The following is a 24,149-nucleotide window of genomic DNA, read 5'->3' as shown; positions in this document are numbered from 1 at the left end:
TACACACTTCTAACACACACACACACATACATGCATACATATATGCATGCATACATATACATACATACATATATATAATTATATATATATATAGAGAGAGAGAGAGAGAAAGAGAGAGAGATCATATATATGTGTGTGTGTGTATATGTGTGTGTGTGTGTGTGTGTATATATATGTATATGTATATGTATATGTATATATATGTATATGTATATATATATTCGGATATGTATATATATATATATATATATATATATATATATATATATATATATATATATGTGTATATATATATGTATATATATATGTATATATATATATATATATATATATATATATATATATATATATGTATATATATATATATTCGGATATGGGTTCGGGTATTACCCATATTCATAGGTTCGGGTCGGGTTCGGGTAGAAAATAGCACTATCCATATCCTACCCATACCCGTACTATAGTTTTCGGGTTTTACCCAAATCCGAACCCAAACCCAGTCAAACCCTATTTTTCGGATTTGACCGGGTTCGGGTAGGATGTATACCCATCGGGTCAGATTAATTTTGCCATCCCTAGATGATGTGATATATGGGCTGCTGCTTATCAATGGTCTCCTTGTTGTGACCCACCCACCTGCCGTGAGCGTGGGCTCCAGCACTCGCAATCCAAGTTGTTCGGCTGGCAGTGCCACCGGGGAATTATATGGTTCACGTGTTGTAGTCTAGCAGAGCATATTGCGTGAATGGTCCCTGGCTATTCCTCTGCCGCCACCATGAGTGTAGCATTGCATTCAGTTTTATCATCATTCAGGACGGTTTTTTATCTAGACGGAGCAGAATATCTCAGCTGTAGCCCATAGATATGCAAAAGTTCAGAACAGACCTGGTCCCATTAGAAATGTTAAGGGTGGGTATCGGCCAGACATTACCGTGTTTTGTCCGATCAGACTTCCTACCATGCGTCTTAGATTCATTTTATAGCTTGACGTGTTCTCGATGAATGAGGGTTGTTAACCTAATGCCAGTTACATTTTTTAGTTGTAAATTAAAACGAGTCCTTTTTATCAGTGTAACACCGTTCTCAGACAGTTTGAAATAAGGCTTGATGATTATGATGATCAAGTTTAGGTCGAGCCTATCCCACTGTTGCTGTTGGTCGGCCAATCCAAAGGACTGGGGTGAATGGTATGACCTCTATGCCAGGAGGGTGCCATGCGAGGAGGTGCAGATGTAGCAGCTGATCATCCAAACTAGTTCTTTGTCATCGACATATTAATTGGTGAATTATGAGAGAGGGAGGGGGACGGGCCCATCCTCGTGTACCGTCACGCCTGTGGTGAAATAACAAGAAGAGAAGTATACACCCAGCATTTACCCTCCCTCATGTGGGCAACCCTCCCCGTTTTTAAAGCTCCACCAACCACCTCCCCGTTTTTACTTAGCCCAGCCCACCTCCACGCTCCTTCGCCTAGCTCGTCGATTGATGGTTCGTTGGGACAACCCCACGACCCACACCTAGCGTTGCGTGAGTTTAGGGGGGGCTACAAGTATAACTTCCACCCCTCTACTCCACGTCCTTTATCCTTCATACTCTTACTAGAATTTATACATCAGGCACAAAAGAGATACTTACAGAACAGAGGGTAGGGGTCAGGGTAGCGTACTCACAGTCAGCCAAAGGTTTCGAAAAACCGTTAGGAACCCTTACAGATCCCGTACACATCGTTCAGAGCCGCTGCGACTCTCTCTCTCTACCCGAGAATTATAAAAGGCGGCATCATCCTGAGTTCCTTTCGGGCCAGCTGTTCTCAATTCACAAATACCATCTTTGGGTTCCTCTTCCTGTGTACCTGCTCGTGAGAAGTCCCCTTCCACTCCACACCTATCAATCACATTGCCGAAAACGCGTAGAATCCAGAGGGAGGGAGGGAGAGGATGGTGGAGAGCAGCAGTCTAGAGCTGCTGTGCGACGAAGAGCCGTTTCTTCTAACTCCCGCAACTTCTCCGGTGCCAGCCCAACGTGGACCGCACTCGTGCTTCCCTGAACCTCCTCCACCATCCCACAGCAATATCACTGATGAAGAATGCAGCCAAGCCTTCCAGGATTACATCCTCAGGGAGCGCCATTATGCTCCGTGCGTTGGGTACTCGGAGCATCTCCATCGCTTTACTCATCTATCAACTGCCAGAACCAAAGCCATAAGATACATCATCTTGGTGTGTGATCGCTATCATATTCCAATTCTGACCGTGGGAGAGTACTTTGTCTCTCATGTTGCACTACTGCTGCTACTCTCACCAGTGGTTATCTTTTTTGCGTCTCTAGGTTTGTAGCCGGCTTGGTCTCGCCACTGGAACAGCATTTAACGCCGTGAACTATCTGGACCGCTTCTTCTCCATGAATTGTCGCATGGTACGTAGTACGTCCTCCCAGACTTGCTTGCTATCTAACTTCTTTATTTAGTCGATCGACGTCTTGGACGCAGAAATGGGAAGTTTGGATGACCGATCTGCTCTCCGTTGCCTGCCTCTCAATTGCTTCCAAACTGGACGAGGTCAACACCCCTTCCTTGCATCATCTCCAGGTTGTTTAATTTCTAATCTCTATACCCATTTCTTTCTTTCTTTCTTTCTTTCTTTCTTTCCTTATGAGTTCCCCAAGAGGAAGCATTGATCGTGGTTGACGTGGTACAAATAGACGGAGGATCTGAACCATTGTTTCCAGCCGAGCACGATCCAGCAGATGGAACTGACGGTCCTCAAAACACTGGACTGGCGTCTCTCCTGCGTCACCCCATACTCCTACGTCCACTTGCTGACGTGGCACATCCACTCCTCCCTATCCGCTCGCGTCACCCACCTTCTCCTCCGCGCTCTTCTAGGTAACCAACTGGCACCCCACCTCTTCATGATAAGAAAATCCAGTGTTTGGGAAACCGCATGATCGAAATTCAATGGTACAGATACCACGTTCGTGGATTTCGCTGCGTCCACCATCGCTGTATCGGCGATGAGGTGCGTCGTGCAGACCGGTGCTCTTTTCTCGACTCTCAGCCGTCTGATTCCGGTGGAACGCATGGTAAGATTGAAATTTTAATCCTTACCAACTAAAACCAATATTGTAGTTAAGCTTGCTATGATTGTTTCTTGGGCTAGAGTGACGTGGACAATTGTCACAAGATCATGGCCCGACGCATCATGGACCCGCACAACAAGAACGATGGTCCGTGGAGCCCGGTGTCCGTCATTCCCACGCTCTAGCGTGCGACATAGAGCCTCCTTGGTTCTTTGCCGGCAGTGCCTCGGAGGCAGCTCCAAGAACCCAAGGATCGAAAGGCTTCAGGATATAATCATCGATAGCCACACGTCATACACCACCGCATTGCATTGACTGTATGTGATCATCAAAGGTGATCATAGTATGATTCTTATCTCAGAGTTAAGGCAATGCTAGCCTAACAAAATGTTGCATGCCAAAAGGTTAAAGACTGCTGATGATTGCTCTACCATTGATCCCTGATACCTGAGCCAAGGCGCAATGAAGAGTTATGCATCAGCTGTCTGAACTTTTTGTGTCATTTATTATATTCAATTCTTTGTACATTTTGTGGGCTTACGGATTCTTCTTTTTCATTATTCGGAGTAATGTATTCTTCTTCTATACATATACATTAAAAATATATGCATTTATTTCTTTGAGTAATATGATTGATGTGCTCTTCGCTTGTTAATCCATGAATTTGTCAAAACTAATTAGAAATTGATAGAGAAAAAGCAACGTAAAAAATGTAGTTGTTGGACTGCTTCATAATTTTTTTCACACTCGTGATCGTTAGTTTTCAGTTTCTTTAATATATAAAGGAACTAAAGTGCACTTCCAGAAGGCTTGGAACAATGACGGAATGCTGCCATGCACAGGGAAGTGCTTTACCGACAGCATACCCATTTAAAGAAGGCCCTGCATTTTGTCACAATAGAGTAGAATTAAGGTTTTTCGTAACTTAGATTTAGTGCATAAGCATCTTTATTGATCTGTTTAGTCTTGCATATGATCATAATAGAAGTAGGTGATCTCGAGATCAAACTGAGAGGGAGCTTAAGTGAGACAAGTTGCGTATGGGCACGAGTCAAATTCATGCTTGCTTTTAAATAAATCGAGTGTCACCACTTGATCATGATAACCCAATGATAATGAAAACAGAGCGCGGTGCTTGATGGAAATAGACCATCAAAAAAAAAAAAAATCATGGAATATGTGTGAACCACATATAAAAACCTGTAATTTCTATTATTTTTTAATTACACAAGTACGAATGAGCCTCAGATATTAGTGGACATTGATATATTTGCGGATCTATCAAACTTAGTACATGAAAATTTATGATTAAAAATATTTATTAATTACAAACATAAGACAACAAAGACTGTATTGTTTGTAGTTTCGTACTTCACATAGATAGAGAGTGAACATGAAACGTAAAGTGATCCACCACAAGGCATCAGGCAATGGTACACAGAAATGTTCGTAGCGAGATATATTAGGCCTTGGTAATTATACAGCCTTCGTTACTGGTAATCATATAACTCTACCGATCCGTGTGTCGATAACAGCAGCCTTTGGCGGTTCCAAAAAGTCTAGCGCCTGGGCTAGAGATAATCGATGGTTCCTCCAAACAGTCTTCGCCCACTTTCTCATTCGTTCACCTTCATCTTTTCTGTTCTGCTGAATGCATAACAATTCTGCATATCCACCTAAACAATAATTATTTAGTCAAAACTTTAAGATGCCTCTTAATATTCCAACTACATTATTATATCAAGAAAAGGTAGAAGTTATGAAAAACAGTATTCTATAAAATAAATATGTACTAGTTATATATTTCTATCATGAAATATATAAGCTTTCTTTTTAGCATCAAGAAAAATTTTTTCTATCATCTAAATGCGAGCATTTTTACAGAAGCAAAAGTCTTTTACATTTATCAACATATGTAAAAGAAAACCATGTTACTATCATCTAGTTTTCTTTTTTCTTCTACTACTACACGATAAAAACTAAAATTGATCATGTGAAGCTCTAAACATGCTGCCATAAATTGGAAGCATACAGGAATCCTCTTCCATGATACACCTCAGATGAACCATAACAAACTAGTTCTAAAATAAGCTATATTTTATCACTCACTTTATCAAAAAGTTATATTACCACAATGGCCTTCTTCATACACTTCCTCACAACCGCTATTTGAAAGGTCATCTTAATTATTGTTCCTCCTTTGACCCATCAACCCAAGTATCTTAGCGAGAGGCAAGCATTTACAAAGCAGCAAATCATAAGCGTATGGACTGTAACCAAAAAGTCACAAACAACTCAAAGAAAGTTGGGAGGGCATATGCTGAGAATACCCAAAAAAGAAAGAAGTAAACTGGTTGAACCATTTCCAAAACCTCACGTTCCGAAACAAGTATTAATCATGGAGAAAAAACTTTTACTAGGAAGCAAATAATGTTGTAAGAAAGGATCTAAAGGCCCACACTAACTACAAGCTATTAAAGCCTACACAAGCTACTGAGGAGGGGCATCAATAAAGAGATGCAATTCATAATAGGGGCGGTCCACAGAATTCATACACATTAAGGATATTCTAGTTGAGATCAAGGATCGTCCAGAAATTTTAAAGAATTGTCTAGTCACAAGACTAGCATTGAAAAGCCTTTTTTCAGGGGGCAAATTAAGAACATTGTGCAATTAATGAAGATTGCCCTTGGATGTATTAAAATTTATATATAGTGAATGCTGCATATTGTCATTACTTGGAGAACATAGCATATCGCACATGTAGGAACTAGGAACACTTGAATGCAAAGGTTTTACCATAGCTAATACTTCTTATAATGTGAGGAATGACAACATCAGTTGTTAAAATCAGAATCCGAAAATGATTGGAACATTTTGTGATACGCAAGTTGTTCTAACAAAACTCAGACAGAGATGACTAGAATACCTTTGGATGAAGAGTTCTGAATTATTTGTAACCCCAAGATCATTTTATCATGGACATATTGAGCTTGCATTCAGAGACGTGGTTAAACTATTGATTTATATGTTTAGTTGTCCTAAACTGGGCACCATTGTCTTAGATTCTAGTGCTGGGGCCTCGAAGTACGTTACATGGATTGAGAAGGCTTAGTAAATCTGAATGGTGCTTGTATAGGGAACTGCCAATGTCATATTAGTTGTCTAAAGGAAAGGTATTGTTACATCTCATAATGCATGGGCTCACGTACAAGTGTTCAAAGCAGGTTTTGCTAAGTACACAGTATCCACAAATTTCTTCTTGCAGATTTTGTACCTGAATGACCTAGGTAACGTCATATTTTAATTGTCAGATGCCGATACACTGGGATACATCAAAGGGTCCAACAATCATAGGTCAAATAAAATCAAACATATGCGCATAATAAACAAACTGGTGGCTCCTTTTAAAGGAATGATGATTAGACAAAGAGGAGGAGAAAGCAGATCGTTCAGGGTGCAGGAAGTGGAATCTCCATGATAAGATGAGATGTCCATTACCACTATGCCCATGCCAACAGCAGCACTAAAGGACTTCAAAATCAATCAAACAAACTGGATCTGATACATTACATGTTTCTGTGCTTTAATGACACCACCAGCACTATATCCGCTTCGAGCATCACAGGAAGGATAAAATACCAATCATGTGGTCACTTGGAGTATTACAACCTTGTCAGATGTATTGGCTTTTCGGGGGGGTTAAATGACTTAACAATTGAAAATGCATTAAATTTATCAGCAGATTAAACGAAACACTACCTTACTTGAGGATTGGGATTGAGAGTATTTCAATAAACTTCAAAAATATAAATGAACAGAGAATTTCAAGCAGCAAGAAATAACCTTTAGAAAGAGGTCATCTATAGTTGATTTCCCCCCACCCCCTTCTATGATCTTTCTTTCTATTGACATGAAAGAACCCGAATCCTTCATAATGTTTTGCTTATATGCAATGATCCTACATATCATGCACATGGCAAATAAGGTGGTGCAAAGAACTACCTCTTGCAAGGGCAACAATGTCTCCTCTATCCACCTGTATTTCATCATCTGCAATGATACACCATCAAAAAGCCCATTCTTACATGCAGATGTGTCATGCAAAATTGGATATTCCAGTGGAAATTGAAATACCTTCGCAATCCAAGGCTGGAGCTTTTAGCAAATCAATGGCCCTCCTATATAATCCCTGTCATTTGGCAGTATCAACAAGCTATTAAGCAGATAATATACTGAATTCAATAAAAATAACAAGCTTCTTTGATGTGGGTGCTTCCATATAAATTATACCCAGTTGAGCGAAGAGCATGTGAGCAAAATTAAGATAATCATGGCATACAATTAAGAAAAAACCAATAGCACAAAACAAGGTGAAGTCATGCTGTATGTCTAGCCATGTTTGGCCACATTTATAGCTATTGAAAAAAACAAAAACAAAAACAAAACAAAACAAAACACACAACTGAATTTGCAAAGACACAACTACAGACACTTGTGACTTCCTTTATGAGATACCCAATAAATCTAGGTGAAACCAAACATGACAATTATGGAAATTTACTGCGACAAATACATCAAGGATCAGGCTGACCTCCTGGATCAATATAGAACTTGAAGCTTCCATTTTCGCTTTATGTTTAAACATAAGAGCTATGCAAGTTAACACAATCCCAACCTTCGGATGAGTGGAGCCTGAGTTGAAGAATAATATGTGATGTAAGTCAATCACTCAAACTGGAAAATAGCCAAATGAAATAATGAATCTACAGTTCATGAACGAAGAAGTTTAAGTATGACAAACCAAAATGATTTTCAGCCTTAGTTAGTGCCTTTGTTAGCAACTCCTCTGCTTCTTGAAATTTCCTGAATGAGAAAGGAAGCAATTAACCAACTCAGTAAGAAAAATCACAATGATCATATTGTGATATTGAAAAAGTGAGATATGACCTTTTGGTAAATCATATATGCTGAATGTAAGCTAAAAAATGTTGACTAAAGTAGTGGCTCTTTAGTTAACAACAAGAACCTTACCCCAAATGCGACAAGAGCTGACCTAATGCACATGTAGCTCCCAGGAGAACTTCTTCAGGGATCATGTTGGCAGAAGACAGATACAAATTGCTTGATTTATCCTTTGCTTCTGATATCTTGTGTGCCCTCTCATAGAAGTCATTTGCTGATGCAAAGTTCCCCGTGCAATGTAGAAATTCCCCATGAGAAAGAGCAATATTTCCTGCATATCAAGAAAAAAAAAAACTTGCATGACTTCGGCGTACAGAGGAAAAATTGTCTCTTGATTTGCTGCTAGGAGCATAACATACCCATTTGATCTTGACCCTCTTCTACATTATAGTCTCGAAGCCCCTCAAAGAGCAGCTCAGCTGTCCCAGAAAATTAAAATCATTTCCCTCCTACTCTTGCTTTTCTTTCTAATAAAAGAATGTTTTTCTTGGGAAACTTCAAGAAAGTCACATGGGTTCCCTCGAAGAAAACAGAAACCTGATTGGAGTTCCCCATTCACAAGATCAGCAAGTCCCTTGATGGCTTTAGCCCGCAATTCAGGTACACTGACTTCTGTGCTTTTCCTCGACAGTTGAGAGAATTCATCTGCGAGCACTGAGGGACGAACATCCTATGGCAACATAACCGTCAAATAAATCTAACCTAAAGCATCACAGACACTATATATAGCCATGATTACCAACCTGGCCCTGTTGCAACTCTAGCCCGATCAAAGCTTCCCATGCTGCAACTGCACAGTCATTTGAAAGAAAAGATGGGATGCATCTTAGTGCCAACAATTAGGTGAGAAATCATGCGCATGGTTTCTGTATGTTGTGAAAACAGCAGGATTGATCCCTACATACGATTCCTTTGTAATTTGTAAAGTAAGGCAACACCATTTGTGCAAACCGGATTGATAAACTGATTAATCAAACAAGAAAACAGATGAAAGACTTGTTTGGTCTCTATGGCATCCAAATATACCAAAACTACAGAGCAGTTCATAAAATTCTCACAGAAATGGCATGTAGAGAACCTACCAAACCCTGACCAAGGTAATCAGGTTAGAGAATTGATCAAAAGCATTTCCACAAACAGCACATAGCCGGTACGAGCTTATCTATTTTATTTTCGTTAATCATATGAAAAGCTTTCAGAAAGCAGCCATGGGAATTACCTTTAAGAGCTAAAGAAGTGCGCCTCAGCTGGCGAACCATCTCGAGCTTCTCCACGGCATCTCGAAGCTGGCCTCTGCCCATATACACGAGACACATTACAAACCATAAGCGACCTGTTATCATTAAAACTTTCTTCTAACTCCCACTTCAGAAATGATGATGAATTTAAATAAAAGGAGCGACCTTTCGTAGTGCAAAGTGGACATGGCAAGCGTCAGCATTCCCATCGCCTCCTCATCTCCTCCTCCTCGAAAGTTGGACAGCCCTTGCTCCAGCACCAGCATCGCCTGGGCAAACGATTCCCCTGCATGAATATAAACAAATAGTATAAGATACAAAATTAGATCCAAAAAAAAAAGCTTAACTAAAAGATAGAAAGGGGCAGGGGACCTGATCTGTGGGATCTAGCATGGCCGAGGGCGTATTGGATCATCTGGCGAGCAACACCAACGCGCTCGTGCTGGGGAGCATCTGGGCCGTTGCCCGCGTAGGTCCTCAGGACTGGCGTCGAGGAGAGTATGGGTTCCTTCCGGGACTGGGCTGGGGCTTTCGTCGCTGCTCTCCTCAGCGCGACTCGGAACATGGTCGTGGGAGATGGGAAAAGAACGGAAAGCTGCAAGAAGAACCGAAGAGCGAACAGAACAAAGGAAGCCGCTTACATCGCAAAACTAGATCACCACAGCGTCTTCTGTGCCACGCTTCCAGTTTTAACGTGTCATAGTTTTAGGTCCTGGGGGCCTCTTGAACCAAGCGGTTCCGTTCCATCCAACCAAAGCAAGTCGGTTTCCGACATGGGTTTGGTTTCTAAAACATTGTATGATCTCCGATTCCAACTAATCCCCACGGTACTCCATAAAAGACTGCAACCTTCGCGTCCAAATCCTTATCCTGGCACAAGACACTAACGCCCCCCTCATCATCAAGATGTTGGTGCTCCTCTGACACCCCTAGAAACATGGGTCTCATCCTTGGTTCTGCATGAGGGTAGCCATGATCAGAGGCTCTCTTGCTATAAAAGTACCCTGAAAGCGCCTCCGTATTGCATGCACGAGGTTCAATTGGACCGCATCAAACCCCACGGTGGATAACACGCTACGCTACCCTTCTATTTCATCAAATCCCAATCGCGCGCCAGGATTTGCCCTGGTTCACTTGCACCTGGTGCATGCAATAATTTCTGAAAGGTGATTCAATTCAGGGTAAACGACTCATAGATCCATAGGAGTCCCATGTTATGTTGTGAGTCTTCGCACTAAATAATAATGAGAAGACTCATATTTCCAGGAGATGGAACTTAGTATTAATATTCACCATTGGAATCTACGGATGGTCCAGGAAAACAGCTATGTTTTTTTGATGGAACAGGAAAACAGCAATGTTACCATTTCAAATTTCGCAGTATCTATTTTAGGCATTAGAAATGAACTTGAATTAAAAAAATGTGAGTATGCTCTGCAATGTTCAAAACCAGGTAACAATAATAATGATTCTAATATATTTTGAAGAAATTATTCTTTTGGTACAATTGAAGAAATTATTTTAATAATAATATTTCGTGTTACATCAACCTTAGGTGGATTGGGATTCTGGAAATGAAAGTGGATGGTACAACTTGTAAAAGAATTTACATGAATATTCTCAATATAAGAAATACAGGTGCACTACATGTTACGCTTTGGCAAAATCAAAACACCTCCGGAAGTGGACAATTGAGCAAAAGATTAGGCATCAGCTTGGCTCCCAGCACCGTCTCTAAACTCATAGGTGAGAAAGTCTTTCCCTTGGAATACCATTACCACGAAGATGCTTCAAAGGTGACTGGAGAGAATGCCCCTACAGTCCCAATTCCTTTTTCAATTGAGCAAGAGCAGCTTCAATTTCATCAATGCTATTCTCGATACTGCCTTCATTTCGGCTACCATCTTTCCTTTTCTCTTCCCCTGACTTTGTATATGAGTTTTCCTTCAGCGAGTCATCACCACCAGTCTCTTCAGAATTTGAATTATTGACGTTGAGCTCCTTCTCTAAGAACTCGACAAACTCCTCACCAATGTCCTGATACATGCAGGGATGAATGTATAATGAAAATATCAAGTTCAAAGTTTTTTTTTTTTTTTTGATAATAAATTTCAAGTTCAGAATGAACGAATGTTTTTTCTGGTTTAATTACATAGGAATATGTTGGGTAGGCAGGAACAAGGATTACTTCATATCTTATAATTGCACAATGTTTATCAGATTGGAACTTACTGCCAATTCCTCCCACAGGCTCTTGGGTTTCTCTTCTGAATTTATGCCTGCTTCCCAGTTTTGGAATTCTGCTTGTAGATCATGAAAGAATTCCGCTGCAACATCAAGGTTCTGGTTATATTCAAGGAAAATTGGCTCTCTTGTATAAAGAAAAAGATTGATCAACTAAAACTGCGAAAATAACATGTTTAAGCCATGGTCTCCCGCAGGAGAAAAATCTACCTATTGATATTTGAACATCTCTCAAAAAATTGCCTGCAGAATAAATGGGTTATATAAGGACTTCCAATTAATTATGAGGGTAACATATCCTAAATGAAGCGCTAATAGAGTGACTATATTTTTGAAGTATGATAACAAACTTATTGAAAACAATCATGGTGCTCATGATGATGCTGCAAATGAAAATAGACTACTTCCTATAACTAACTCCTTATCCAATATCAGAAAAATAATTATAGATAAAAGTAAGGTGATATAATTAACTTTGGATCGAGCAATTTTCCAGACAAGTGGTAGTTTAGACAACTTTTCAGAAGGCAAGATTCACACCAAAGCCATAAAATTCTTCTTCTGGAGTACTACTGTTCCTTTCAGCTGTTCTTGAATAATCTGAACTGTGACCGCCATACTTGAACTTTGATTCTGAATTCAATAAGGTATTGTAAGCATGCTTAATTCGCATGAATTTCTCTTGGGCATTTGCCTGCGTCACAGTCAATATAGAATTTTATCAGTAAAACAATCAACATGATAAGGCAAAGCATTATGTCTCTTATTTAGTATAGTATGATTACCATAAGTCTTTTCAGCAAGTTAGTAACTCAAGGATCTCATCAAAATAAAACTAGAAACAAAAATTAGAAAATAAAGAAACAAACTTTTAGCAAAAGAATAAAAAGGAATATATAGGACCAAAACTTTCAAGCACATCATATGCCTTTTTAGAATAAAACAGAATTTGTTATGATATGGATGGTTGAGACAGCTGTGGCAAGTGTTTTTTTTTTTTTTTCAATGAGGTTAGCTTGCAGGTAGCACACGTGTAACAACAATGTATCAATTTACAGTTTCCTGTTTCGTGTCCAGCAACTGTATTCAGGTTTTAAGGAACTAACACTCTGTCTTAAGAGATCTTTCATTATCACTAAGTGAGATCTAAAGTAGACAAGTATGTAGAAAACATTGTCCATAAAGAAGTCATGACATCTGTAGCAAATGTGTACAAAATAATACTAGCGACAATTAAGGTCTAGTCTCAGTTTTGGATGATGCTTCCTGCTCAACAGAATAAAAATGGTATCAGCTTTAAACAGATCATCAGATGAACTTAAGAAGTAAAATTATAAAGAACGTTAAATATATTACTCAAAGAAGTTACTTTCAGAAAGTAAAAATGAGAGCAAGGTAACCATACACAGACAACAAGAGAGATTAGATATGCTCTACCATTAGGTCCTATTTGCTAACTGTTGTCTATGCCCCACATTTTGAGTGCTATATCCTAGTGCTCCCTAATGTAAAGTTTTTCATAACATTGCCGAACATTTAACATTTTTTAACAGTGAAAGAATGAATAAGTAATTGGTAATTCAAGAGTTATTGATCATCAGCTCTTGCATCTTACTGGATGAGACATCTCTTGGAATTTCTGAATAGTCAATTGATCAAATGAAAAAGTTAATTCAATTTTTCACTTATTCTGTCAAACTTTCATGCATTATCATCCAGCATTCAAGAGTCAAATTACCCAATTCATATGCACACTTTATTATGATGATCAAAAGGGTGGCCCACTGCTTCAGCCTCACTTATAGAGAGGCTATTTTCATGTTTCGAACCTGGACTCCCAAATAACAATGTGGAAACCTTAGCATTATGCCAATAGAAAACAGTACGTATCCAGTTATTCACGCTCACATACATCAAACTAGTGCATCGCCATGCCTGTTAAAAGCTGTGGTTCAACAAGGTCCATCCAGCATATAATCCTTTCTAAGAGCAACCAACTAACATCTTATTCAAAGGCCTTTCTCTTGCAACACATCATTAACTGTGCCAAGCTTTTGTTGCACCAAGAAGACACTCAGCTTGTAGGGATATCTTGACCTCACATAACAGCACTTCTATCTTTTCATCATTTGAAACACAATTACCAGTCATGTATAAATACACTATCTAATTGAACATTCAGTAAATGAGAAATTATAGTCCATCAACCACATCTTTTGCTTCTTTTTTCAACATGTTATCTTCGCCAATTTTCCTCACATTAAAAACTTTATCAACAAAATGAAACATAAAAAATTATGCATAACTTATTCCCCCTATGCTTACAACAACAAAAAAATATCATTTCAATGATTTACATATTTTAGTTGGATCTTCTGATTAAGGTGGAGTTGGTGCACACACAAAGTTGTCATTATCCGATCATTTCCTTCTCAGATCAACCACAGGTAGAGAGGGCATAGATATTGAAATAGGAACAAGAAAATCTTCTAAATAGAAATTTATCCCAGACTACTTGGATAAAAGTACATCACTAGCTTGGTCTTCATAGAATAATCTAAAGAGTATGAAAGAATTATCAGCACTTAAAAATGTTGATTGTAAAGAGGATTGAATCTTTATAGCTGGTGAAGATTCATTGTTTGCAAAGAGGATACATGAACTTTCAGGATAACAAAGAGCTGACCTAAAAAGAGTAATTCAACTGACATTCAGGACAGGTCTACTAGAAGAAGTCCCTTTTGCAGCTGCCTATGAGGTTATTACTAATAAAGAGGCAAGATATTCTGACTAATAAAGAGTGCATTCAAGATGACATGGTGGCAAATTATGTGGATGTCCAACGACTCTTATCTCCCATGCTGCAGAACATGGTCCCACCAGCCTTATCACTATGCAAATTCCACAGCGTGGAAAGCCACAGAGAATCCAGATTCAACATGTGCACCTCGGTTCCAAATGGCAAGAAATTTCAACCTCTAATGCTGTTTGGCATTATTTTGAATTATCATCAAGTGAAGCTTGAAATTCGACGTGATGAAGTTTTGATATGAAGATATCATAGTTCAACAACAAAATATTTTTTTGGCATCATCCTGCATCGAAGATGACACAGACATTCATATGCACCGCAAACAAGTAATGCAAAATGCGCAGATATGAAAATGAATACAAGAAGCAACACCTTCATATATATATATATATATATATATATATATATATATATATATATATATATATATATATATATATATATATATATGGACAGATTTGGATAAGAACGATCAGATTCGATCAAATCAAAACTGGATAATGGGAGTCCTACTATATTGATGATCCAAGCTATTGGATGTGATCTACTACTTTAAAAAACTGGTTACATACAAAAAATCATATGATTTGAAGATCCTTAGTCTATATATCAAGTGATTAAAAAATATATCTAATTTAATTTTATTTAGGCCGTCTAATTTTTTAACTACTTGATGCATAGTCTAGGAGTCTCCAAATTATGTGATTTTTGATGTGTAAGTAATTTTGAGGTAGTAGGCCATACTTAGTTATTTCGATCATTAATGTAGGACTCTTATTATAGAGCCTTGACCGGACTGAACGTAAGTCCAAATCCGGTCAACCTGATTCTAGCCCCCCCCCCTCTCTCTCTCTATATATATATATGATGAAATTTCCTAAAAATCGATAAAGCAAGAATTATAATACGTAAAAAGAAACCCTGCCAAAGTTCTACAAGGCAAAATAGAAAAACCAATTTCACCAATTCACGTAAGAAAACTTAGCATGGGAACAAACCAGGCGGATGTAAGGGAGCTTTCGCAAGAAAGCAGAATGAGTAAAAAGATATTCCAGGAATCAAGAATCCAAGGTTCTCTAGGAGAATCTAAAGTAGTTGTTGAGGTGAAAAAAAAAAAGGTATTGGAAGCCTTACCTCTTTGTTGACATCGGGGTGATATTTGAGGGCGAGCTTCCGATAAGCCCTCTTGATCGCGTCAGGTGTTGCGGACGGGGACACGCCCAATACCTCGTAAGGCGATTCCCTCCGGCTCGATCTCACCGTGGAATAGGTGGTGCGCCTTCTCGCCTCACTCCTCTTCGTCGAAGGGCTCCAACCAAGGCTTGTTCTTGGGTGCGGGGACGGGAGCGAGGAGTGAGAGCAGGCCTCATAGCAGCGGGCAGGGATGGAAAATTTGGGGAAGAGGGTGGGAGGGAGGAAGAGGAGAGGGGGGTGGAGACGGAGAGGAGGAGAGAAGGGATGGGTGGAGAGGGGAGGCCTTAAACGCATGGAAGCTCCATTCATGGCCTCATCCTGTCAAAGGGACAGCCATGGGATAAGATCGTCGCCAAGGATAGGTTTTGGATGAACGCTTACCAACCACAAGCATCGATTCCGTTTGAGCGAGCATATTACATTGCATATGGGGATAAAATATGGTCCCAAGCTTATTAGCTAATTAACCATATGGTCCCAAGCTTAGTAGCTAATTAACCAACATTCTGCATCATAAACCCCGGATGCTATTTCAGTGCGTGGTCTGGGCGTTATTGGGAAACAATTGCAGATGCTGTTTACAAATTTATAGGATCAAGTTTTCTACTTGTGAAACGCAGACACATGCTTTTTCAATCTCTTGATGTATATCTGTGCCAACATGGCATCTCACATGCACCAATCTGAAAATTAATAACTATATTTATTAATATATTAATATATTAACTAACATATTAATATATTATTAATACATATTATATATCATTTTTAAAATTAATATATTTTTAATCCATGAATCTCTTTCATTCTAGAAGCTTAGTAGGCTAATAAAGAAGAATTTTAGAAAAGATATATATAAAGAGTGCAGTTAGTTTGATATTCATGATGTGGTATACTTAATTTTTCTAGAAATTTTTTTAAAGTTGTAGAGAGGATCGAGCTTTCTCTCTCCCATCCATCTAATAAGACAAGACTTGAGATGCTACATTCCGCATGCACAAAGCTAGTATCGCTTCCACACTAATAGGCCCTACCAAACTGCTTGTAGTTCACCTTCTCCATCAAAGAACGTATTTGGTCAACATTTAAAATTTGATTTTGTGGCTCATCTCAAGTAGTGTTAATTGAGGTATTGATCTTGAAATGACCTAGTCTGGATAGAGATGAACATTTTCAGAGATAAAATTTTGATATAGATATCCACATCCATAATTTTTTCTTTACTCCACAAATAACAACTCCTCAGTACCTAGAAAACATTATTTGCATTCACCTTCAATATTTTTTTTTTAAAATTCTGACAGCTGTAATTTTCGATTGTTTGAAGGCAAATGCTCTACGCACCGTATTTTCTATCCGCAGGGGCCAAAGTTGGCGTTCAGGCCCCAAATAAATGACCTATATCGCGCACCAAAATGTGGACACGTCCCTTTTCCAGATCCCAAGCAATCCTGCAAATCAACAAAACAGGATTAGCAAAGATGCTAACATGGACTGCAGTAGCTTGACCCATTTTTCAACATGTTTTCATGGTAGGCTCTTATTTCTTGGTTCAACAATGGTCAAGGACATGGAACATACTCCACCAATCTTTTTAGTTTTAATAAAAATATACTATAGCAATCTTGCCGTCTCTACCTTCTCCTTTTCCCTCCAAAAAAAAAAAAAAAAATCCTGACAGCTTCTGAAATTTTGAAGAAAGCAATGCATGAACATATATTTAAGAAACAGACAACAGCAAGATGAATTATTAAAACCCCTGAAGCAAGGGATCAATATCCCTTTCAGTTCTTTACATGGGCTTTTACTTCCTATTACTGGGAAGCAAAGTGTTAGCAAACCCAACCTGAAGCAAGGAATATATGCAAAGCTCAAAACTGGGGGAAAAGTTAAAAATAAATAAGTAAAGAACGAAAGGAAAAGCAAGCGAAATTATAGAAGACCGATCTATTAGGAACATGCTTGTCCACTTTATAAAACCGTTAGGCAGTTGTAGCATGCTTCATGGTAACGAAATCAGAGGGCACCACTCTCCCCACGCCACCTTCTCCCTCTTCTTCCAAGCTAATATAAGATCCATATCATACCACGACTTCAGAAAATCATAGAGGGAGAAAAATGCCAGCTTCCAGCTCACATCTCTTCTTCCTCTGCCTCTGCCTCTCCATTTCTCTATCATGTAAGACTCGGATCAACAAAAACTTTGATCATATGCTCGCAGCTATAGTATCTAACTCATTGGGTTTCTCCTCAGTTGCAGGTGAGATCCAACTCATTGTGGTAAACAACTGCAACCACAGCGTGTGGCCCGGCATTCTTGGCGGCACCGGCAACCCCACCCCAGAAGACGGTGGTTTCCACCTCGGTGCCGGCGAGGAAGCAGTCTTTACAGTGCCCACTGGATGGTCTGGCAGGATATGGGGCAGGAAAGGCTGTTTCTTTGATGAACAAGGGAAAGGCTCCTGCGACACCGGGGACTGCAATGGTGCACTGCTTTGCAAGGGCATAGGTGGCACGCCACCCAGCACGGTTGTTGAAATGACATTTGGAACTGCCAATTCTCCCCTTCACTACTATGATGTGAGCTTGGTCGATGGCTTCAATCTTCCAGTCACAATGTCCCCCATTGGTGGAGGGATCGGCTGCGGTATGGCAGGCTGTGAGGTGGACTTGAATGTGTGCTGTCCTTCAAAGTTTGCGGTGATTAAGCAGGGGAAGGTGGTGGGATGCAAGAGTGCATGCTTGGCTCTGCAGACAGACAAGTACTGCTGCACTGGGGACTATGGCTCTCCAAAGAGTTGCAAGCCAACGCTCTTCTCCCATATCTTCAAGTCCATATGCCCTCGAGCTTACAGTTTTGCCTATGATGACTCTTCAAGCCTGAACATGTGCAGGGCATCACGATATCTGATCACCTTCTGCCCTCCACCGAGATAAGAGATGCAACAATAGTCTGTTTGTAGTTGCAGTAGTAGATATGGTTTGTTGGCTTTTATATCTGTATCCCAAAGTATTTTCAGTTTCTAGTTATGTTGATTGTTGGTATTAGTTATGCAACAATGTCTCCGTTAAATTGACTTCCCTATGGCAAATCAGTTCTTAAAATCTAGCCTACAAAAGTGCAATCGATTGAGCTTATTGCCTTACACTAGTTAGTTGATATAGATGGCTCGATAGCAGTCTAAGAAGACACCTGTTTGGACCTGAAGCAGAGGCCAGCATCAACACCTGAAAGGAAGAGCCTTAAAAATCAAAATCATACTAAAGATTATAAAGTAAGGGGACAAAAGTTACTTATGGAAGTGGTGTAGAATAATCAAAAGATCATGCAAATGGATAGCAATGAGTTAACACACACCAAGCATTCTAAATATGATCTGGTATCACCACCAACCACCCTTTTGTGATCGTGCATGACAAATTTCTTAGTACTGAAATAAGCACAGATGATACATTTGTCATCAGAAACACCCCATGTATGAACCCAGTCATGACAGCGTATGCAGCAGCAACAAAGTTGGATTTTTGAAACCATATTCATAATCATCCAAGCAAAGAAGAAAAGAAAAAAGAATTCCTGAAACCAATGGTAGCTCACCAAGTGAAAGATAAATTCTATATTTTTGCCAAGTTTTGCTATTTATGTATCGTATCACTGTTCTTTATTTGACAATTTTACAACCACACAGGCATATAAACCTCTCTAAATCTCAGAAAGACAGCACTGAGCAACATATGGTATCTACTTTATTATATATATCCTATTCAAGCAGTGACTTAGAATGAAGTTATTACTTTCAATAATTAGTGCAATAATAGAAGTTGCCACAGCCCATCTTCTGGGCATCCCATTAGTCATTATCGAACAGAAAGTCACTTTGGCACAATTTAAGAAAAAAGGGTAATGCTACAGAACTCCCCTTATGTGAAGTACTGGAGGATACAGGTAAGTCGATCAGAACGCTGTATAGCAACAACTGGACTAAGCAGTCTTCTTTATGTCAATCCGTCTGCCCAGGTTCAGAAATCTTAGCTATAGGCAAAAACATTCTTTTTAGTTCTTTTTTAAGGAAACTACAGGCAAACAAAAGCAACTTATGCATGTTTAGTTGACATCTTCTCTTTCACATCAAAAAGTTTGGTGACATCTCATACATATCAAGGAAGAAGACCTTTATCAGAATTATGATATACAGGTGACGCAATGGAACAAATTTTGAGCGTTTTCAATCCAGAGATTTTAAAGCATGAAGCATATACAGTTATAATCCAGAAAAACAGTCATGATTCAACAATCAGATTTGGTCATGATAAAAAAATGAAAGAGCTAAGTAAATTATGCACAAAACTGAAAGGGCTAATAAGAACATTACAAAGTTTAACTGTATTAGTATCATAAGCCGTCGATTTTTTTTTGCTCCTATATGTATGGTTTTTAAAAAAATATGAAAAAAGATAAGAAACAGTTACAGACAAGATCGATTTAGACAATCTAAGAGGGAGGTGTGAAAGCCATGTACCCATTTAGCCGAGATATAAAGTCTTCCAGAACACTAACACACAAGTAGTGCATGAAAAAGTCCACCAATACGCCTAAAATTTTCTCATCAACTATATTACATAGTAAAAGCAAAATTACCCAGAAAATTTAGGTGTTAGAGATCTGTTGTTGCTCATCTCTCCAATATTAACGAAGAGAGCCTTCTCATTATGATATTTACTCTTATCTGCAAAACCTTATATTAGCAACAATGAACATGACACCAAGTGAGACAATGATCACAGCAGGCCTGAAAAGTGATCAAACTTGGTGCATAGGAAAGAGGGAAAAAAGACTGAGTTAAAATGGTGTAGCAATTTATATTTTGGCAAGAGGAGTTTCCCAAGTAATTATTTTAGAAGAACACTGGTCTGGAGTTGACCAAAGTTGCGCCCGGGGGTGGGGGGGGCTTGTTGGGTTGGGGATGTGGGGTGGTTGGTGGGGAGGGGGGTACAAAATTTTGACAAAAAGATGGGAGCAAAACCATAAAAAATAACCAACCCAAACACAGTCACGCAGGTGAAATGTAGCAAGTATCATTACAAAAGTATTCTGGTAGCATTCTTTATGGTGATTGGATCTAAAGAAATGTCAACTACAAAATGATTTGAATATTGAGCCATGACAGATGAGAATAAGCTAAGAATTTCCATCACAACATTCAGATCTCCACAAGATAAAGAAGAAATGAAGCCTAGACCAAATTATGAATTGCCAATAATGTCAATGTACAGAACATCACTAAAGGGACACATATTGAATTTTATATATATATATATATATATATATATATATATATAATCATTTGATGTTTATAAACCATCTGACCAAATATGAAACTCTATCATCTAAAAGAATTTTAGAATAGGAAGAATGTAATGTACTTAAAAAGGGAAGAGATGATGTTCCTACCAACGTTTCAAGCAAGCAATAGAAATAATGCCCAAGGCAGAGCAGATGAATTCAGAAGAATGGAAATGATACAGTTGTTCAACGAAACTAGATATCTAACAAAGTTCCATAGACATAAGATCAGGGCAAGAACGTGTGTGCAATTAAAGGTCATAAACCAAACCAGAATATAAAGGATTGAAAGGTAAATGTCTATAGACTAGGGGCATTAAGAAGGTAGCACAATTACCCCAAATTAAGATGCTGCAATAAGTAAAGATTATGAAGAAAAAAAAATCACCACATATCAAGTGATACCAAAAGAAGTTTGTCAACAACATCACAGCTCCATCAATACAGACTCAGTAAATCGATGAGAAGATGATTGGTCACAACTTCAATGAGACCAAAGGGATGGTGTTTACAGTTTCAAAAGAACAGGGTAACATAACACACCAAAGTGGGAAATGCAGATCTGCAGTATACAGCTTGGATGACAAAGGATGCAGCAACAAACGCCAAAAGGCCACACATCTCAAGCCAGTAGATATACATGAAAAATAATAATAATAATAATTTCATTTTTTTCTAACACGGCCCATCAAATTGTGATATAGCATAAGGCTGAGATCATGGTTTTCGAGGTAGTAAAGCATGAGAAAATTGAAACCACAAGAATATTGGCTTTCTAATCCTATCAAACTATGTATTATGAGTTATGCTTCCTAAATCAATATCAAACAACAAATTTCTTGAATGAAGCCAACAAGCTCCCTAAAGCCAAACTCGTAAAATAACAAATTCCTGCTTTTGTATGGAACAATCACAGCTAGAGGGAACCATTTGCTTCTCTTAGATGTACCGAGAAAATCTTCTATTTACATTTGCTTATCATTCGGTATAGCACGAGGATGCGAAACAATCGAACCGTACTTGTTCGCAGCAGACCAGTCCCCCTGCCGGTCCCCAATCACTCCTCCATTCGGATGGTGCGAAACAAATCCATGATAAGCCCCAGCAGCCTGGTGGTGGTTAACGATCGGCATCATCTCCATGGAACCGTTATGCCCGGGGTGGAATGCGATGCTGAAGACCGGCATCGGGACCGGCGGCGATGGCATACCATACGGCATCGGCATCTGTGCCGGAGGCTCGTGAGGCAAATGGTCGAACGAGAATGACCCCTCGTTGGGAATCCCCTCCTTCCTCTTCCGGTAGAGCCTGTACTTCTGGAGATGGCTCGCGACGTTCTCCCTCGTCAGCCCCTCCACGTTCATCAGCTGCATGATGGTTTTCGGCACCGCGTTCTTGATCCCCAGATGCGCGACCACGTCGATGAACCTCTTGTGGAGCTGCGCGGTCCAGACCAGGCGGGGCCGCTTCAGGGCCCGGCTGGAGTGCTCGTCGCCGGGATCCTCCGTTGGGAGGCAGGAGGATACGCCAGCGATAGCCACAGTGGCGATGGTTCCACTCTCGGCGTCGTCTCCTTCACCTTCGAAAACGACGGGGTCATCAGTGGCAACGGAGGAAGGAGAGGGAAAGGGCGAGAAGAAATTGAGGGCGGCGGCCGCCAAGGAGGAGGTGGGGTGGCGGCGGAGGGTTGAGACGGTGCTCTGGGAGGCGCGGTAGACGTCGAGCAAGGTGCGGGCGGGCTCCGGCGCGATGCTGAAGGCGTAGGCGAGATCGGGCGAGATCAGGGACTGGGATAGCGGGATGAGGTCGTCGGCGCTCGGGAGGCCGACCTCCCACTCGAGGACTCGCCCCTCGTCTCCTTCGCTGTCTCCGGCCACCATATCGTAGTCCTTAGCATCGGCTTCTTCCCCCATCCGCGGTTAGAAGGATGGTTGGGGAATTATTAGGGTTTTGATCAACTGGAGACGGTGGGTTGGTGGATATTTTGGGAGGTCTCAGATTCCGAGAGACTTTCTCCGTTATTTTTCGAGGGATATTTTTAGTTTGGGAATTTTTATATAGTTTTGATTTTCGATACGCTGTCATCTGTCAGTCTGTCCAAATGTCCACGTGAAGACGGCCTTCCCTTGATATTTTTGCTCGCTTTTACTGTTTGCGTACCCGGAATGAGCGCCAAACCGGAATGCTGCTGCGGCGGATAAGGTGGTGGCAAAAATTGCCGGTTGGACATGGAAGATCTTATCCTTTGCTGAGAAGGCTACATTATCTCAATCAATGTTGTCTTCTATCTCATTATATATTATATCTTCTATCCCAATTTTTATGGCTACGTTGGTTAAATTTTAAAAAAAAAATTCATGCCTTTCTATGGGTCATTTTTAAAACTGTTCATCCAATTTTAATCGATTCGAATCAAAAATTAAATAATAAAAAAATTAAAATCAAAAACTGATCTGAATAAGAGTGGAACATAATTGAAACCGAATTTTAGAATTTCAGTACGATTCGATTTGATTATTCGATTTTTTTAATTTTTTTATTTTTAATTATTTATTTTTAATATAATATATTTAAATAATTATTATTGATTTATTGTTAGTTTATTACATTATATTTAATTAAATTTAAGATTAATTAAATTTATTATTAAATAATTTATATCAATAATCACATTATCTGTAATATAAATAAGCAATCAAGTATCACAGTAAATTATAACAATAGACCAAATCTAATATCCAATCATCCGTTTATATAACCAACAGGTTCTTAAAATAATAAATAACATAAATTTAAATTATAATTTCAGTTTTCGATTCGATTTTCATGTTTTTCGATGTTTAATTGAATTAAATCGAAAATCAAAATTTTTGAACATGAAAATTGAAAATCAAACCGAACTATATTTAGTTCGATTTTGATTTGATTTTTCATTTGATTCGGACCAATTTTCGATCTAAAATCGAAAACAATCCCCGTCACAATTCCAATTATAAAAAAACTGCATCTACTATCTTGGGGTCGTGTTTGCATGCCTAAGTAATATGGGGGTCTTGGTTTATGCTCCCTTTATGATCGTCGTAATCAATGTCTTGCTAAATTAGCAGCTCAACTGATTCTGAATCCTGAATCATTATGGGCCCAATTGGTTTATGCTAAGTATCATTTTCCTGATAATTGGGATAATTATAAAACTCCGAGGCATTACTCGATTATACGGAGGAAAATATATTTCTTCAGATAAAAAATGAGATTTAAATTTCGATGGTTCATA

General features: G+C 39.2%; 4 protein-coding genes across 22 annotated transcripts; 2 read left to right on the top strand and 2 right to left on the bottom strand.

The window, feature by feature from the left end:
- Nucleotides 1–584: 584 nt before the first annotated feature.
- Nucleotides 585–3,636, top strand: LOC105046146 (putative cyclin-D7-1). Its single transcript, XM_010924670.4, has 6 exons — nucleotides 585–2,219; nucleotides 2,329–2,415; nucleotides 2,489–2,587; nucleotides 2,701–2,884; nucleotides 2,966–3,081; nucleotides 3,159–3,636. The coding sequence occupies exons 1-6, from the start codon at nucleotides 1,938–1,940 to the stop codon at nucleotides 3,261–3,263; spliced, it is 873 nt and encodes a 290-aa protein (XP_010922972.1). The 5' UTR covers nucleotides 585–1,937; the 3' UTR covers nucleotides 3,264–3,636.
- Nucleotides 3,637–4,269: 633 nt separating this feature from the next.
- Nucleotides 4,270–10,042, bottom strand: LOC105045623 (uncharacterized). Of its 2 annotated transcripts, none has more exons than XM_010923975.3 (12): nucleotides 9,654–10,042; nucleotides 9,447–9,567; nucleotides 9,263–9,336; nucleotides 8,787–8,833; nucleotides 8,581–8,713; nucleotides 8,403–8,462; nucleotides 8,113–8,314; nucleotides 7,883–7,944; nucleotides 7,673–7,773; nucleotides 7,216–7,270; nucleotides 7,084–7,131; nucleotides 4,270–4,742 (listed from the first exon to the last, which is right to left on the bottom strand). In XM_010923975.3, the coding sequence occupies exons 1-12, from the start codon at nucleotides 9,844–9,846 to the stop codon at nucleotides 4,579–4,581; spliced, it is 1,260 nt and encodes a 419-aa protein (XP_010922277.1). In that variant the 5' UTR covers nucleotides 9,847–10,042; the 3' UTR covers nucleotides 4,270–4,578. The 2 variants fall into 2 exon arrangements, with proteins under 2 accessions (XP_010922277.1, XP_010922276.1); XM_010923974.3 differs by having other exon boundaries at nucleotides 4,270–4,754; nucleotides 9,654–10,033.
- Nucleotides 10,043–10,735: 693 nt separating this feature from the next.
- On the bottom strand, nucleotides 10,736–22,909 carry LOC105045626 (transcription factor PCL1). 18 transcript variants are annotated; one of them, XM_010923978.4, is made up of 5 exons: nucleotides 15,472–16,091; nucleotides 12,066–12,219; nucleotides 11,736–11,768; nucleotides 11,514–11,608; nucleotides 10,736–11,318 (listed from the first exon to the last, which is right to left on the bottom strand). In XM_010923978.4, exons 1-5 carry the CDS (start codon nucleotides 15,838–15,840, stop codon nucleotides 11,097–11,099), a joined length of 873 nt encoding a protein of 290 aa, XP_010922280.1. In that variant the 5' UTR covers nucleotides 15,841–16,091; the 3' UTR covers nucleotides 10,736–11,096. The 18 variants fall into 18 exon arrangements, 8 of the variants coding, with proteins under 8 accessions (XP_010922280.1, XP_010922281.1, XP_029120692.1 ...); XM_010923979.4 differs by lacking the exon at nucleotides 11,736–11,768 and having other exon boundaries at nucleotides 15,472–16,082; XR_012141708.1 differs by lacking the exons at nucleotides 10,736–11,318; nucleotides 11,514–11,608; nucleotides 11,736–11,768; nucleotides 15,472–16,091 and adding exons at nucleotides 16,876–16,982; nucleotides 18,674–18,759; nucleotides 21,845–22,909 and having other exon boundaries at nucleotides 11,982–12,219.
- On the top strand, nucleotides 17,571–18,500 carry LOC105045625 (thaumatin-like protein). Its single transcript, XM_073258594.1, has 2 exons — nucleotides 17,571–17,710; nucleotides 17,786–18,500. Exons 1-2 carry the CDS (start codon nucleotides 17,650–17,652, stop codon nucleotides 18,466–18,468), a joined length of 744 nt encoding a protein of 247 aa, XP_073114695.1. The 5' UTR covers nucleotides 17,571–17,649; the 3' UTR covers nucleotides 18,469–18,500.
- Nucleotides 22,910–24,149: the final 1,240 nt, after the last annotated feature.

Source organism: Elaeis guineensis, chromosome 5, assembly GCF_000442705.2.
Source record: "Elaeis guineensis isolate ETL-2024a chromosome 5, EG11, whole genome shotgun sequence".
In the NCBI taxonomy this organism is placed as follows: Eukaryota; Viridiplantae; Streptophyta; class Magnoliopsida; order Arecales; family Arecaceae; genus Elaeis; species Elaeis guineensis.
The sequence above is the reverse complement of the archived record's forward strand: the minus strand, read 5'-3'. Positions and strand labels throughout refer to the sequence as shown.